The 16,421-nt window shown below is 47.8% G+C and overlaps 1 protein-coding gene across 6 annotated transcripts in view; it reads right to left on the minus strand.

Moving 5' to 3' along the window:
• LOC119379463 (uncharacterized protein ZK1073.1) overlaps positions 1–16,421 on the minus strand; it is a gene marked incomplete at its 3' end in the record, with an annotated part of 493,970 nt that overhangs the window by 133,295 nt on the left and 344,254 nt on the right. For 5 of the 6 annotated variants that reach the window (XM_049411988.1, XM_049411986.1, XM_049411989.1 and 2 more), the window contains 1 exon segment: positions 3,409–3,487. In XM_049411988.1, the coding sequence (XP_049267945.1) occupies positions 3,409–3,487 (79 nt within the window). 6 annotated transcript variants of the gene reach the window in all.

A 16,421-nucleotide genomic window follows, 5' to 3' on the forward strand; every position in this document is an offset into this window, starting at 1 on the left:
CAACTTGACACAAACGTTGCTTGCACAAACAGCGCCATTTTTTTCTACAGCGTTTTTCTGAGGAACCACTTAAAGCAGTTGTCCGGTGCCGTGTGTCATCGGCACAACTCCTTTTTGCAAATGGTCCCTTTAGGCGACAAAAGGGGTTTACCTCAAAGTACTTTACTATTGCCCGTGTGTCAGGGGTATTAGGTAGTTTATTTGCCACCATTACGCGGCTGACAAAGTGTCAGTAATGAAATCGTGTGCAAATACGAGGATTAATGGGCCAGTGGATGACGAGGATTAATGGGCCAGTGGATGAGTTATGTAGGCCGACGACCCCACTGATCCAATGATGTCACTTCAACAGACGCCACCATGTTGCCCCTCGTGCGCTGTACGAACAAAGCAACGTTATGAACCATATTCGTAAAGTTGTTCAACTGCTTGCCCCAAAACAAAAATTGCCCGATTTTTATATGCCGTTGCAGCAAAAGGAATCATACCCTAGCACGGCCCGGCGTAAAAACCGACGGGCGCCTTACCGCACGGGTTCACCCTGGCGGCACCGCCCAGTATGAAAACAATCGCCAGAAGCGCGCAGTAAAACAAGTGGCCGCGTGTGGCCAACAGCGGCGACGAATTGGACCCATGCGTTGTGTGGGATATGCTTTAGCAATTAGCGACGATGGTTGGGTGAGGACGACGATACGTCGGCGTAGACTGGGCGAGAAACTTCTGTCGCGATACTTGAAGCCTTGCGCATTCAATACTTTCCGATCGCTCTACACGTCTGGCGACGTCACGCGACCTGAAAGAGTTCTCGTCGCGCCGATCGTTCCGAGACCGATTTTCGTCGCTGGGAGAAAAGCATCGTTTGTAGCAAGGCATTCAGAACGTGAGGTTATGAGAGAATGGAGTGCAAAGCGCGTTCAGCCACGGATGGCGGGGAAGTGGAACGCTGTCAGCGTCGCCGTGGCTGCCATGCATGTCAGCAGCGCTGAAACACTGCTGGCGTTCCAGTACAGCCGCGGGACAGACAACCATGGCTGGACAAGAGGAGAGACTTGTTCGTCCATGATACAGCGCATCTCGGGATGTTCAACTGCCCCAATCAGCATGCCGTCGCGCGACCGAGAGCGGTTTTCTCGGCGATGCGATCACGCTTCCTCGCGCGATGTACTGCAACGTTGAAATATCTGTGGACACGGGAATCCAACGTTTTGACAAGTGGTCTTCTTCAAGGAAGCAACTGCCTTAAAGAAGACACGACCAAATAGTGGCTTCAGAGTGCTGAAGCATTTTGCATCTCTTCAAGCTTCCCATGAACTTCTGCCATACTGCGACGTTGTGGCGTACTGAATAATCAGGTTGTGCCGATAACGAATTCACTGCACGTATTCAGCGTACTCTTTAGAAACTCAATCGATTTTTGGTTTTCCGCAAATGGACGTACTTTGTTGTGTTCGCTTCCATGTTCTGTTTGCATCATAGAAACGGTGCTTTTTCAGACCGACGCACTGACAGGCACACTTATTCTTTTTCGTGCTTCGAGCGTCTACACAATAAACGAGATATTACGCGGAATGTCTCAATCCACGGGAGCTCTCAGGAACGTTCTAATCAGGTTGCATGCACAGTACATTCTGGAGCACCAGCTGTGACGCTGAATGTACGATGTGTGAAAGCACCAAAGATCAGATGTCGATGATCGGATTGGAGATTTCTCGAGAATGTCGAAATAAAGTTTATCAGTGAAAGTCGTGCCAATATATAAGCTCGCAAGCCTCAGTTTGCTTGGGAGCTTCGGCTTGCGGCAGTGACGTCTAAACAGCAGGCGGAAATCTGAGAGGTGACGGGGGCTAGTCATTTAACAAATCCACTGTAGTGACGGGATAACAGCTAAAGAAAATGACGGCGCAGTATTTATGAGGCTTGAGTGCACGTGGCACGGTTGCTAGCGCATTGTTCGCTCGTCTGGCCGTGCGAATTCGGCGCACTTTACGTCGGCCGCCGCACGTATCTGACTGTCCCTCCGTCACTAAATAATAACTGCTGCGGTTTTACGTCACAAAATCCCGACATTATTATGAGAGGTGCCCTAGAGGAGGGCTCCGGAAACTGGGGTTCGTTAACATGCGCGTAAATCTAAGCACATGGCATTTCGCCTCCATCCAAGTGCGTCCGGGATTTGATGACGCGACCTTCGGGTCAGCAGTCCACCAGAAGAGCGCGGCGGGTTGTTCCGTCACTGAAATAGTTTATAATGCTACGGACACTGTCATCAGTTCCGAAATAGCTCTGCACCGGTTGACTGTTTTTACCAGGGCTGTGTTTGCACTTTGTGGCATGTCCGCCCTACGAAGCATGATGTTGGCTAGCAAACGTCACTGGAACAATCAATGGCAGCGAAGCTGACGGACAACCAAAATGCCTTGCTGCCGCAGTTTCATAGCTGAAATGGAACTGCGCCGAACACTATCACAACAGATATCATGAAATGTGACAATCGATAAATGACATGCATGACGAGACATGGCTGGCTTAAAACCAAACACCGTTGAAATAAGAGCGTCGCATTTGCGTTTTTGTTCTCATCGAGGTCAGACAACAATTTCACAAGTAGGAGAAAGGGCTGGACAGACCACATGACAATCCATCAGCGTGAAGCGCTGATGGATCGTGAATACAAACACGGAGAGCGAAATGTTGACGCTGGTGGATTACGGAGTACCATTTATAGTGGAACCTCGTTGATCACGGAAACCGAAAAATAAAACGTATTATGCAAAAATCGTAATAACGAAGGAGGTTCAAAAATACGAAAATATAAGTTTTTCTACATATGAAAAGTTTCTTTATATGTATGATGGCACATCATCGTCATCACGGTCTTTTCGCCAACGCTGCTGCAGCCTCTGCAGCGTGTCGATCGTGGCTTGTTGGAACGCGGTTTGAGCTCAAGAATAAACGCAGATATTTCGATATATATCGGTCACGGTCCACTTTCGCGGTCGCATTATCCAATTTTAGGCAAAAATGTGATCGTATCATGCGCATGAACGTGCATTATTTCCAAGGGACGATTGCCGGGAATAAAAACAAAAACGTACTAGGCCGTAAAAAGTATTATGCAGAATCGTATCGACGAGATTCCACTGTACCTCGAATCCATATGTTGTTAAATATCGCATCAGTCGGCCACGGTCACTTGTTGAGGCTAGTGACCACCCGGTTTTATATTCTCCCGAGAAAACTAAGCTTAGCTTTGGTGGTCACCAGCCAAAGTAATCACGGGCTCAGTACAAGTAACTGTATTGTTATAATATCTGAGAGAACTAATTTCGCTACGATTCATGAGTAGCAAAAACTGCGACAGCATTTTCATTATGCAATGGTATTATTTCGCCTCAAGTTTGAAACTTACCGCTCCGAACTTGTGAAGAACGAGGTATTGCTCAGCAGAGGGGTTCATGCCAACATTCTGGAGTTTCCAGTTCATAATCTGAAATACACGAAAGGAAATATTATTTTTGGTCGAGAATTCTGTATCCGCCACTAGTTCATCATCATCATCAGCCTGTCTACGCCCACTGCAGGGCAAAGGCCTCTCCCATGTTCCGCCAATCAACCCGGTTCTGTGCTTTCTGCTGCCAAGTTATACCTACAAACTTCTTAATCTCATCTACCCACCTAATTTTCTGCCTCCCCCTCACGCGTTTGCCGTCTCTTGGAATCCAGTCAGTTACCCTTAATGACCACCGGTTATCCTGCCGACGTGCTACGTGCCACTTGTTATGTTTAGTCAAAAACATTCACAGGCGGCTGTACACAGGCGGCATTCACAGGCGGCTGTATTATCGCTATTACGGCTGTACAGTCGCGGACTAAAAATATGAGCACCACTAAGTGCGCCGTAACGGCTGGCTTCCCTAAGAAATACGTCCATGTTCAGATGACGCAGTTAGGATTATAAATTAATAAACTAGTTCGTGTCACCTGCGTATTCCGCTCGTGACGGTTGCGACTATCTAGACAAATGAATGTATGCTATGAGCGTTTCTTTTGTAGCGTGTGCGCAACCAACGTCATTTTAAAACGCTATGGCGTTACAGAGCCCGTGTCACAGGAATTCCGGCGTCGGCGTCGTTGGCTGTGAGCCAAAAATAGGCGCTGTTCGTGTGCGAAAAATCGAGACAAGTGCAAATAAATGACAAAAATCATGGGTTTGTGTGGGAATCGAACCTAGGCTTTCTGCAGGGCTGGGCAGAAATACTCGAAACAGCATTCCGGAATGCAGATATCGATATACATGGACTGGAAGCCTGAAATACAGATACTGAGATACATTTACCTTTACCCTAACGGGGTATTTCAGAGATACTTTTAAAAAAAAGACGCAGAAAGTATTCCGGAATACAGATACACCAATGAACACCAGTTAATTGATAAGAAAGTATTATTTTGAACATAAGATCTGCTTTGCTGAAAATGTTGCTGTGTGAGCTTCTCTACTAGGCTGTCTTCTAGACAGCGTCGGTTCGGCCTCAGCACAAGACTCGCGAAAGAAAAAAAGTCTCTCTACCGCTGTGGACGTGCAGAAATTCGTGTTATAGTGAATAAATACCGCTTCATGGTCAGATAGCCCTGCAGCGTGGCGATATCTCTTCTCGGGTCATCTAGATACCGAACACTTCCGCCCTCACGTGCGTTGTTCAGACCGTTCAGAATCCCAAGTCGGTCCCCATCTTCGGAATCCTCAGCCGTCAGGCCCGGTCGGCGCCGGGTCAGACGGCTGAGGATTCCGCTGCTCATATAGGCCGGCCATAATTACCTACGCGCAATGGCGCCCAATATATCAAAACTGCAGAATACAAACATTGGCTTTCTAAAATCACGTCCTTTGGGGGTGAGAGGGTTTGAGCCCTCCCAAGTCGCTTCTGCCAGCTCTCCATACAGGCGTGGAAACAGGGACAGCTGCTCAGAGCGCCCCATCAGAAACTACAGCAAGCACTCGTCGCCTGGGCCTAAAGGGTCACCCTTCAATAAAGCTGTCACCACCACCGACGCTACCAGCACCCATTTTAGCAAGCCGCAACAGGCGAAGTCGGTTCCGGCGGTCGGGTACCACGAGAGACCGTTTCACGCTTGTAATCAATCAGGAACGCATCCTGACAAGCTGGAGAGGTGGTTAAAAGACAGCCGTCTTCTACAGCCACTTCCTCCACGACTACGGGAACTGCTTTTGGAAGTGCCACGCTTTGAGAACCGAACGCACGCGAAGCGTTGCAAAGCCTCTGTTACAAGGCGGTATCCGTGCGGGGGGTTACAAAATAATGGCTTGCCACCCGAAAAAAGATACGTGTGCTGCATTGGCCTTGACTGACAGCGACTTTCGTCGGCAGAGGCCGACAACACTGCCTCCGCGATTCTGCCATCTGCGACGTCGGGCGCTTTACCACACGGGGCCATTCTGTGCTTGAGGGGACACCATCGCCGCCCTTTCTCTCGGCGACCGGCGGCGCACCTTTGCTTGTCTTGGCACAAAAAAAAACCCGTCATTCCCCCCTTGGAAACATGCCTCAACACATTTCCGAGAAAAAAAAATGTTACGAGATACCCCTGCCCTGCATAGTATCGCCATACAAACGATACATCGTAGAAGTATTTGACTACTGAGATAGAAATATATTTTTCAAATGTATCTCGATACAGAAATACAGATACTGAAAAATCTCTCTGAAATACTATCGCGATACTGCCCAGCCCTGGCTTTCTGCGTGGCAGTCAGGTCTTTTACAACAGAGTGCTTGAAACAGCTTGGAAGCAAAATCTTACACCGAAGTCCTGTAGTGCAAGGACACGTGTAATATTGTGTGACAGAAGGGTGAAAGTGCACCAGACCATGCGAACTGCGCAGAGAGCTTAAAGGCCCACCCATTACAAATCATTGAGGCATAATTAATCATAGGCAAAGCTAGTCAAGCTACCGTAGGTATACTGTACCCGGAACACAACGTTAGCAGGAGAAAAGCTTTATTGAAAGAAGTTGAACATAGTACAATAGCGCAAGAAACACAGGAACACAGGCAAGAGAGACGATACAGACGCTATATCGTCTCTCTTGCCTGTGTCCCTGTGTTTCCTGCGCTATTGTATTATGCATTCGTACCAACTAGCTCGGCTTTCCGTACTACTGAAATTCAACAGCTAGGACAACAGGTGGCCCTCGCCTGGGTCAAAGGCAAACAGGCTTACACGGCCGTGGTGGTCGACAGCCAGGGCGAGCACTAAGGAATCAACGGTGGCGGAGGAAGCCGGGATTGCTCTAGCCATCAGGAACCAAAAATGGTCTCGCATTTATAGCGATTTCAAAGAAGCAATTAAGAGCTATGACAAAGGCTACGTCGCGGATAAACTTGTCGACAAAGTTGACACTGTAGAAACTAAAATCCAATGGTTTCTTGCACATATGGGAAAAGTGGACGAGGCTCGGGTCAGCCTCAACGAGGTAGCGAATGATCTGGCACGAACGTCTGCTTGCCGTGCCGGTCAGAATCGAACCAATGCCCACTACCATTGCAGGAATCATAAAGAAAATTTACTACCTTAAAACGAGATCACTAAATACTACTACCTGGGGCGTGGCCAATTCCCACCGCCACCCGCGAAGTTGAATAGGGCTGAGGCCGTCACGCTACGTTTGCTGCAAGCCAGAACGTGCCCCACTCCATATTTCGTAAATAAAGTTCACCCCGGAAGTGAAATGAGAAAAGAATGCGAGGCATCATTGAAATCGGACACATGCTAGCGGGCTGTCCCGCGACTCTCGCCGACCCCGAAGAAAAACGGCTTCACTGGCAGACGATGATATAAAGCACTTCGATATGAAGATATCACGATCAACTACGGGCTGTCCAGAGGGTCCACGATGGCGCCATAAGGTTCAGCCTGACGGTGCCGACGTGGACGCGGCCCGCCTGGGCCTGAAAAAGACCGTGCTTCAGGACTCTTGTAAATAAAGTTTTGCCAATGAATGAATGAACAGCATCAACAAATTATCGAGCTGGCGTTTGCCTGAGGGACGCGTACTGGGTACTTAGTATGATGAATTATGGCGCAGTGGGCACTTCGCAACTGTGCTGACAGAAGTTGCAGTGCATTCTAGGAGAGTTTGAAATGGCACATACGCGCACAGACGTTCCTTTCCTCACGGCACGGTTCAAGTGTCGACCGATAAGCCAAGCCTGGCAAGAGGATGAGAAGACGATGCGAAAGGGGCCCGATCACGTTCTACACTTGAACGCGAAGCTCAAGCGTCTTCATGTTCTTTTCCAATTCAGCCTGTAATCTACACTAGTCAAAATTTTCTTCCTGAAAAAACTTGGATTTTATAGCTAAACTTTCTGCGCTTTCCGGCACCTGTCCTCCAACCTCTATCGTTTACATGCTTACCTTTGCAGTGCTGCCCTAAAACCCAATCTTTCAAGTAGGCCCAAACATACACCTAGTGCAGAATCATTACACTAAACCACAGGCACTGGGGGAGCATCTCGGTGCGGTGGATCGAGCACCCAGCACCTTCTGCTTCGCTGAAAACGCAGGTGGATTCTCTTCCGCGTCGAATTAGGACATGACGTTGCGTCCAGAGCGCAACTTGAACATACAGCAGCAATGTTTATGTCTTCCACTGTTCGCTTCCAATGACACCAAGTAGCAATTAGTGAAAAGGCTCCTCTTCTCGTGCTTTGTGAAACACGTACAACGGAAAGCAGACGCTTCTGTGACCAGCTCAGCCAAATCACGCAGTCGTGCGGCGCGGCAGAGTTCTCAAGCGTCCTCTGTTCTTACAGAAACCCGTACTCACGCTCTCTGGCGGGCAGCACATCTTTTGTCACGCAATAAATTGATGCTGTTTAGTCGACAGCTGGCATAAACCAAGATCAGACGCGCTTCTGAAGGCCGCCACGTGCCGGGCTTCATGGCCTGCTGAAATTACATAGTTGCAGCACTCGCGCGCACCGGAATCACGCCTGGAGAAGCAACAGTGTTTCATGACGTGCGCTCAAGGTCAAAGCTTCTTTCGTAGTTTCTTTCCCCCATGTCATCCCTCCCTGTGTAGCGTCGAGCACGCTCGTCGGGTTGAGAACAAATCCCCGCAACTCGTTCGTGACTAATTCAAAAAAGTCTTGCGACGATCTATTCGTGAGGCAATCAACTCCCATACTGAGGTCAGTCAATGATTACTTGGAAAAGTTGTTCTGGAGCGCGTTGAGCACAGCAGGAAGGCAGTAACGTAGACTGGAGAATCGCGTAAAAGTGACTGCGTTGTTCCAGCGAAACACACTTGTAGGAAGCACAATGGTTTCAGGAGTTCGAGGCACACATTACCGTGCGTCTTTCGCATTCATGACGCTGAATGCGTCGCAACACATCGACACTACGGAGCGGGACCAAGACAAGAAAAAGCCAGGTGGAAACCGCAGCGTCGTAAGTGCTCGTCAAAAACTGTTTCAGGACGCTCTCTGCAATTACGGTTACAGTCAAGTGGTTTAGCGTCAATACACTTATATAACTACAGTCAGCTGTGTGGTGTTTTCAACAGGAGGTACTTCGCAAGGACCATGCATTGCGTTAACTGGTGTCTCAGAGCCTGCTGTAAAGACTACTGACCTAGAATCATGGAGGAAAGAAAAAAAAATAGGAGGAAGCACGCCTAGCGTTCGCAAGCCAACCTCCTCTGAAGCCGCTTGCTCCTCGCGTTCGTGGCTCATTTCCCATGATGCTCCTGTTTCATTTCCTTTCTTGGCGGGCTCATGAACAAAAACAAAATTTGACTAGCGCGCGCCTAGCGTCCACAAGCCAACCTCCTCGGACGCCGCTCCCCCCTGGTACTCCAAAACTCACCGCTATAACTCACCGCTTGCCTATCACGTGGGGGTGCTCATTTCGCAGCATGCCCCTGTTCCAATTTTTTTTTTGTTGGCTGGCCTTCAAAAATGTCACGTGACGCTCCCTCCTAGTTTTTTTTTTTTATTCCTCCTTGCCTAGAATAGCGGGAGTGTCCAAAGCCCCGAGCGAATAGATGGGAGGAGCGAGGGCCTTTTGCGGTGAACTCCCGCGCCGCGGCGCTGCCGTGCCGGACCCGTGGACATTTTACGCGGCGGAAGCCGCGCCAAAGCGGCGAGCGTCTGCTACGCGCCTGATATTTTGGCCGCTATTAGGCAAAAATGCGGGAATTTGGGCAATATTTATTACTGCGTCACTGCAACATAATACTGCAGCGACTTATCGCACAGAGAATGCGTTTGTGCGTTGTGATAGAGGTATTTTGTGTTTCCTTTCAGCTGGTTTGTCACCGCAATGAGGTACACGTACGCAGCTGTTTGAGGAACGCATTATGCGCGCATGTCATCTTGAGAGAAGGCGCTTAATTTACTTTCGTGTGGAATGACGAACGTAGACTTGCTGCAGGAGAGAATAAAATGGAGATAACCAGAGAACGTAGCAGATATGCACGTAGTAAATGGCTAGCTCATGCTAACGCGTTTGCACCGTTCATATTCTTTCTTTTATTTCGTGCGTTCAATTTGTTTTACAAGGCTGCCTCGCGCTCTGCTGTTTCAAGCCTTTTCATGCGAAGCCGAATGTGTCCGTCGGCGTGGCCGCGGTACCAAAAGTAAAAATTTACTCGCGTAACTCGCGTCTCGTTTACTTGGTGTACGCGAAAATTCGCATGTAGGGGCACGAATGTATGCCTAACACGACCGATAGGTCACGACATCACTAACTTGACATGCTTGCCATTTGCGTAACGACTAACAATAATAATACGGCGTGTGGCGCGCAAACTCGCTTTATTCGGCCAGAAATAATTCTGACCATGTGTGGTCTGACGATTTGTCTCCGTCAGGCGATAAAAACGTGGTGGTCACCAATATCGATGTCAACGTGTAGGACTTACCCATACATTTTGAAGAACTGACCGCATAGCTAAAAATTGGGGGACTCTTAAGCTTGGCCTTTAAGAGTTGAACGCGATAGCGATATCCGGCCCCATCCTCATCGCACTCTCTTTCGCTTGTCATCATGTTCAGTAGCCCAGTCACACACATACAGAGGACATACCCAGGTCTCCCTTCATTGGAGGGGGCCCTCAGAGGGCGCCGACCTATATACATACATACAGCCCCAAGAAATGGAAGCCCCCCCCCCCCCGAGCCCCCCCTAACTTTAAGCCCTGGACACACTTACAGTAAAGGTAAAGGTTTCCGCCATCTTCGACAGCACATTTATGACAACAGTGTACCCACTACGTGTAAGAGAATGCGCGCACTAATGTGAATGCCCTTTGTAATGGGTGGCTTGCTTTAAACCAGCAGCAATTACGCGCGTGATACTTTTTCGAAGTTTCGATGCACCCACTACGTGTTCGTAAAGGAATACGCGCAGTAATGTGTGTGCCTTTTGTAATGGACGGCCGGCTTTAAACCACCAACTCGTTATGCAGTTCACATGGTGTGACGCCCGATGACAATACACGCTTGTACCCCATTTTACTGCGACATTATATCTTGTACTGTGACACCTGCACACAGGGCGCGTATGTTTGTCAAGCATTAAATTTAATTTCACTACAGTTCCAAGCAATGGCGTGGCTCTGTGGTAGAGCACCGGCTTTTCATGCAGGTGGTCTGGATTCGAACCTAATATTTTTATTTATTTTATTTACATCTTTCTCGATTTTTCGGTCACGGTGATTTTTCGCTCACAACCAACGACGCCGACACCGGAATTTCTGCGAACCGAGCTCTTTAACGCTATCGCGTAAAAATGTTTGCGAAAAAAATACACGAAAAAAAAAAAACACGGTCCCTTATGCAATTCGCCTGAGACGACTCAAAAACGAAAGCCATCTTTTCTTTTTCGTCAGTCGATGCATTGATCACCCCTTGCCCCTCTCCGAAAGCTTTCTGCACATAACGTCGTTTCGGACTGCCCACAGGATCGAAGGCATTGCAAGCTTTCTGCACCTCACCTGCTTTTACATTGCCTCCGTGATCGGCCTCAGATCACGGAGGCAATGCAAAGCGACAATATGATGTGATGGTGCCATCATATGACGTCACGTTGAGTCACGTCACGATGACGTCATAGTGCCGTCACAAATTTTGTCGATCTGTGACGTCATGGTGACGTCATCACGTGATGATTTTGTGCGTCACTCGTGTTGGCGACACGGGCCGCCGACGGTCAACTTTCGTTTCTTATGAGGCATCTAAGGCTGCTTCTGCCTTAAAGGGATACTAAAGAGAAACAATGAATTGGTTTAGATTCATAAAGTGTGCTCGGAGAACTCTTGTGTAGTTTATTTCACCACCATAGGTTTATTATTAGAGGAGAAAACCAAGTTCAAAGTTTCATTTTTAAATTTCGTGCTGAACTTTGTAATTCGTGACGTAAAAGATTTCAAAGAGCATTTAACGTATTTTGGCGCCACTGGCTCGACGAAATTTGCACAAACTCGTTATGTCAAGTCTCTGGCCCCCTCTGAGGACAATGTACTTCGATTTAACCGATTAGAAACTACGTACACCCAAGCAGGCGCCGTCAAAAATATGTGACGTCACTGCAAATGGTGCGGCAATTCCAAGGTGGCGTCGCCACCTGTATTTTCTTTTTGCGCGTTTTCTCGCCTATTAAGCGTCTTCTCGCAGCAAGCGTGGTGTTTTTGGTATCGTGGAAGACTACTTTACTAATGCGAGAAAAATCGTTTTGCTCTTTACACTCTAAAAACTGGTAAGCGTATCGCAAGAGCAAGAAAGCCGAGTTACTCTTCAGAGCGTTCTCTTACTCTCGCAAAGCATCGCATAGAGTGAAATGCACGTTCACTCTGTACGAAAGCAGAGAGTGAAATGTGCTTATACTCTACCTCCATCTGAGAGAGTGGAATGCCCGTATACTCTTCTGGCATGACAGAGTAGAACGCAGTTATACTCCTGCTCCTCATAGTATATGTCGATGTGCCGGCGTACCGCGAGCGATGACCACTCATTATTAAGCACACGCATATACAGTAGAGAGCACTGCATTCGCCGCGGGGCTGGATACAATTAACAAAAAAAAGCAGCGTTTCCAGCGCCTCCCAGTGCTTTTCAGTGTACAGGAAGACACTGGAATAAAGCCTAATATCCGCGTTTTTAGCTTTGGATTTGTGCAGTTAAATAAGCGAATATCATCTCATCGAGTCGGTCGACGATCGAAACTACATTCGAAAGGTTTTTAAGTTCTTCGTATTTCAGTATCCACGTTTTTCGCTACGAACGTCGCGCACGGAGTACACTGCCCTAAGCCAAATGGTCCGTACGGCTAGAGTGCGCTATTACGGCTGTAGTCGCGGAACGTCAACAATAATGACCGAAAATATGTCCAAGGGCGTGACGAAAACTGAAGTGTTCAATGTGCAGTTCAGAACTACAGCGTTTTCTACACAGAAATGACTAACCGCTTAGCTGGTCAATGCGAATGCCGCACATATCCTCGGTTACGCTAATCTTGTTTGCTGAGAAACAGGCCGGATTGACGTTCTGATACCGGGAAGCACAAAACAAAGAAATGAACTATCTTGTGTTTGGTTGTCGCATGTACGGAGATACTCAAACCGGCGTTTCTAAACAAGAAAATGAAGACAGATCACCGATATGGTCAGTGCAATCAGTGACAACATGGAAGAAAAAGGACGTGTTCGTCGTCTCAGAGTGTGGCGTTGTGGTAGCGCGTCGGACTCACAATCTGAGGGTCGCTGGTTCGAATCTCACTTGCGCGTGTTTTTTTTTTTCTCACGTCTTTTTTTTTTTTGTCGCAGTGCTCGTTATTATGTCATCATTACGATCTACGCATGAATAAATTCTCAAATGCAATATTAAGGCCCTATTTCGCCCGGGTTCTGCTATTTCTTTCTTGAGGTGTACTACTACTCCTTTCGGAGGGGTCCGGCTACTCTGCTTCGGCAAGAGTTATGTTACTCTGTTGAGGTGGAGTACTATAACCCTCTCAGGGGGCATTACTATACTCTGCCTCAAGAAGAGGTGATTTACTCTGGAAAAGAGAGTTAAATATGGGACAAGAATATACTCTCCCAAAGAGAGTGCCCAGCACTCTTTTAGTTCTTAGAGTGTAGTGTCCCTTTAAAGAAAAACAAGACAAACCAAAGTAAATGAAATGATAACAGTGCAACATCGTGTATGCGTCACTTCATGTTACGAGCGACCCCCCCGAAAACAAACGCGATTCTCAGCTCAGAGCAGCTTTTGTCCCGCACACGTCTCCGGGACAAAAGAGGCTTGCTTTACCCGTCTGGTCATCTCTTTATATTTGTTAAAGAGATGACCAAACACGCTGTTTAAGTACTCCGGAGCTTCAGCACCAAGGTGTGGTGGAAGCTAGATTGAGCTCATCAGGAAAAAGCGGGAAATTGCGGTCGGGTGGCCTGTTGACAAGCGGTCAATTGCCGCGGGAACAATTGCATTTTTATTTAACTACTCGTCCACGTCTTTTTGTAAAGTCTCTGAACCGCGCCACCGCTAACCTCCGAGAACCGTGAAGACATCTGAAGTTGAGAATGAGTTGTTTGAAACTGTTTTCATTTAAGATGGTGAAGGCTTGAAGCAATGCATGCATCTCGAGCGAACGTTTCATACAGACGTTCAGCGATCCCTGTAGATAGAAACGAGACCGACGCATGAATGACCACAGCTGGCTCCGAAACATCTACTGTCCTGTGTGCGCTGTTTCAACCAAAGGTGAACACACCTGCCAACTCGCCCAACTTTCCATATATATATATATATATATATATATATATATATATATATATATATATATATTATCGCATGTTGAATTTTTTCAGGCTAGGTACTAAAGATCGTTGTATTTGAACAATTTTCTGCAGTGATAAAAGATTATACTTCCAAATTTGTAAATTTCTTACCGTATTTTCGTTCAGGCAGCTATTTAACTTGTACAGCAAGAGTGGGGGTATTTATAACCTTATTTCATGATATCTGGATATTTGTAAAGCAATTTCTATATTTTGCCTTTTATGAAAAAACTTGTGGAATAGGGTTAGTTTACCTGGCATTGCTTTTCTTTCAAATGTTTGCGCACGGTGAGCCTTGTTGTAATGTACCTCGGAAGCAAAAATAAAAGGCAACAGCATTGCGGTCGTATGGGCGTCTCTACTCTTTCTTTTGTTTCCCTACGTCTTCCCGGCGTGCTTTGTCTATAATAAAGTGCTAGTGGAGGCTAACAAATTGTCGAATAAAGCGTTGTGCATAGGGCTAGCAAACCACTGGCGAGCAGGAGTAAAAAGATCGTAGTGTGAAGCGGTCATTGCGCGTAAGTATTTCAGCTGACTGCACGTGTAATTTACTCTTTTTATTACTCAATTCTTGCATGCGTGATGCTATTGCCCGATTACCCGTGAGAATAAGTTTTTTTTTCGTTCTTTCCTTGTGCGTGTTCCTTTTGCGCGTTTTTACGCACGCACCAACGTTCTCGAACTCTAACACCGGAACTAGGCTACGATGATGCCGCTTGACAAATGATTTTTTTGGCATTCTGCTGTTGCTCCAGCACTAACAAAGCGCTTAAAGATGGATAAGCTCAATTCCTCACCGCATTATGAAAATTAAGTAGACTTCAAGTGCCCTGTGCGGAAACTCAGCGCAAAAAACTACAGCGCGCAGCAGACGCCCCTCGCTTGCCGCGCGCTTCCCCGAGCGCGGAAAGCCGACGGGTCCTAGAGTTACTGAATATGCTACCTTTAGGTAACAGAATTGCGCATCTGTCTTCCAAAGGCCGCTAGCAACCATGCATTGTAGAGAAGCTGACGCTCGGGCGAATTTCTGTATTTTTCGACGCCGCCGCTGCAGCGAACTCAGTTAACACTGGTCATCGATAGTCAATGTTTATCGCCGGTATTCGACACACCAGATATGTTAATAAGCGACACGGTAGGTATGTCGCCTGCAAAAACGGAGTGCGAATTCACCGCATAGCTGTGCTGGCTAGCCAGATCTATGCGCAACTCTGCTACCTAAAGGTAGCATATACAGTAACTCTAACGGTTCCGGCGCAGCAGCGGCGCGGCGCGGCAGTTCACCGCAAAAGGCCCACGTGGGAGCCGGCGCTTAGGACACTCCCCCTATCTAGGCCACTCTAGTAAAGACTGACACAGGCAACGAACTGAAAAGCAACCGCGGACGCTGTCAGTGTTTCCTGCGCTGCCGCTGACAGCGGTGAGTAAATTTAACTGCAGCCAACGCATCTGAAGCAGCGGTCTTGACTGAACTGACTGAACGGCTCAGTTTACGCGCCTGGTAACGTGCCATCGCCGCCATCGCTTACCACCAGTGGGCCGAGCGGTGGCCCCATCATACGTAGAGAGGCGCCACCAGAATCGGCTGTTGTTGTGAGCCAGCTTACGCTGCACTTGGAGCACGCTCCAGCTTCGCCTTCAAGGGCAGCGCAACCCGATCGATTCGCTTGCGCACCTCAGCCGTACCGCAAGCTTGAAACTCTCCGAGAATGCGTACCTCCTGCAACTTGTGCAAGCACAGTTGCCAAGTGCCCAGTACGCCATAATTCGTCATTTTGCGAATGACCAAGCACCCACTACGTCCGTCAAGCAGCATGCGCACCTACGTAGCTGCCCATGATAAGAATTGTTGTGGTTTAAGTTCCAAAACCACGATATGATTATGAGGGACGCCGTAGTGGAGGGCTCCCGAAATTTCGACCACCTGTGGTTATTTAACGTGCACCTCGCCTCCATCGCAAGCATTCTCGCCTCCATCGAAAATGCGGCCGCCGGGATTCGATCCCGCGGCCCTCGGGTCGACCACCGTTGTTGATGCTGTTGTTGGTGACGACGATTAATTACGCTTGAGCGCTAGGCAATATGAGTGTGCCTTTAAACCACACACTCATTGCTCAATTAACACGGTGCGACGCCTTGTACGATTGCAGCTTCTGCCACTCAGTGTTATATTTCTCTACTGGCACTACATGGCGCCCGCATATGTTGTGTCTTTTTTTTTTTTTCGAAGCACACTTTCAAGCACGGGTGTGGCTTTGGGGTGAAGCAGCTCACTGACACACAGAAGGCCTGCTTTAGATTCTGGCTCGAACCCCTTATTTTAATTATTCGCATCAATCGCCAATTTTTTCGCTCACAACTAATGCCGTTGACATAGGAATTTTTATGACGCGAGCTCTATAACGCCTTCGTGTTAAAACACAGTTTCGTATAAAAGAGGGAACGGCCACCATTAGTGTATGTCTCGACTGCGGCGGTAACGAACTAATGAATTCCCAAGTGTTAAAAGCGCATAGAAGGTTAGGAAAGAGACGAGACAAAAGAAAAAAAGCCTTCCTTT

Source organism: Rhipicephalus sanguineus, chromosome 1 (assembly GCF_013339695.2).
Source record: "Rhipicephalus sanguineus isolate Rsan-2018 chromosome 1, BIME_Rsan_1.4, whole genome shotgun sequence".
NCBI classification, from domain to species: Eukaryota; Metazoa; Arthropoda; class Arachnida; order Ixodida; family Ixodidae; genus Rhipicephalus; species Rhipicephalus sanguineus.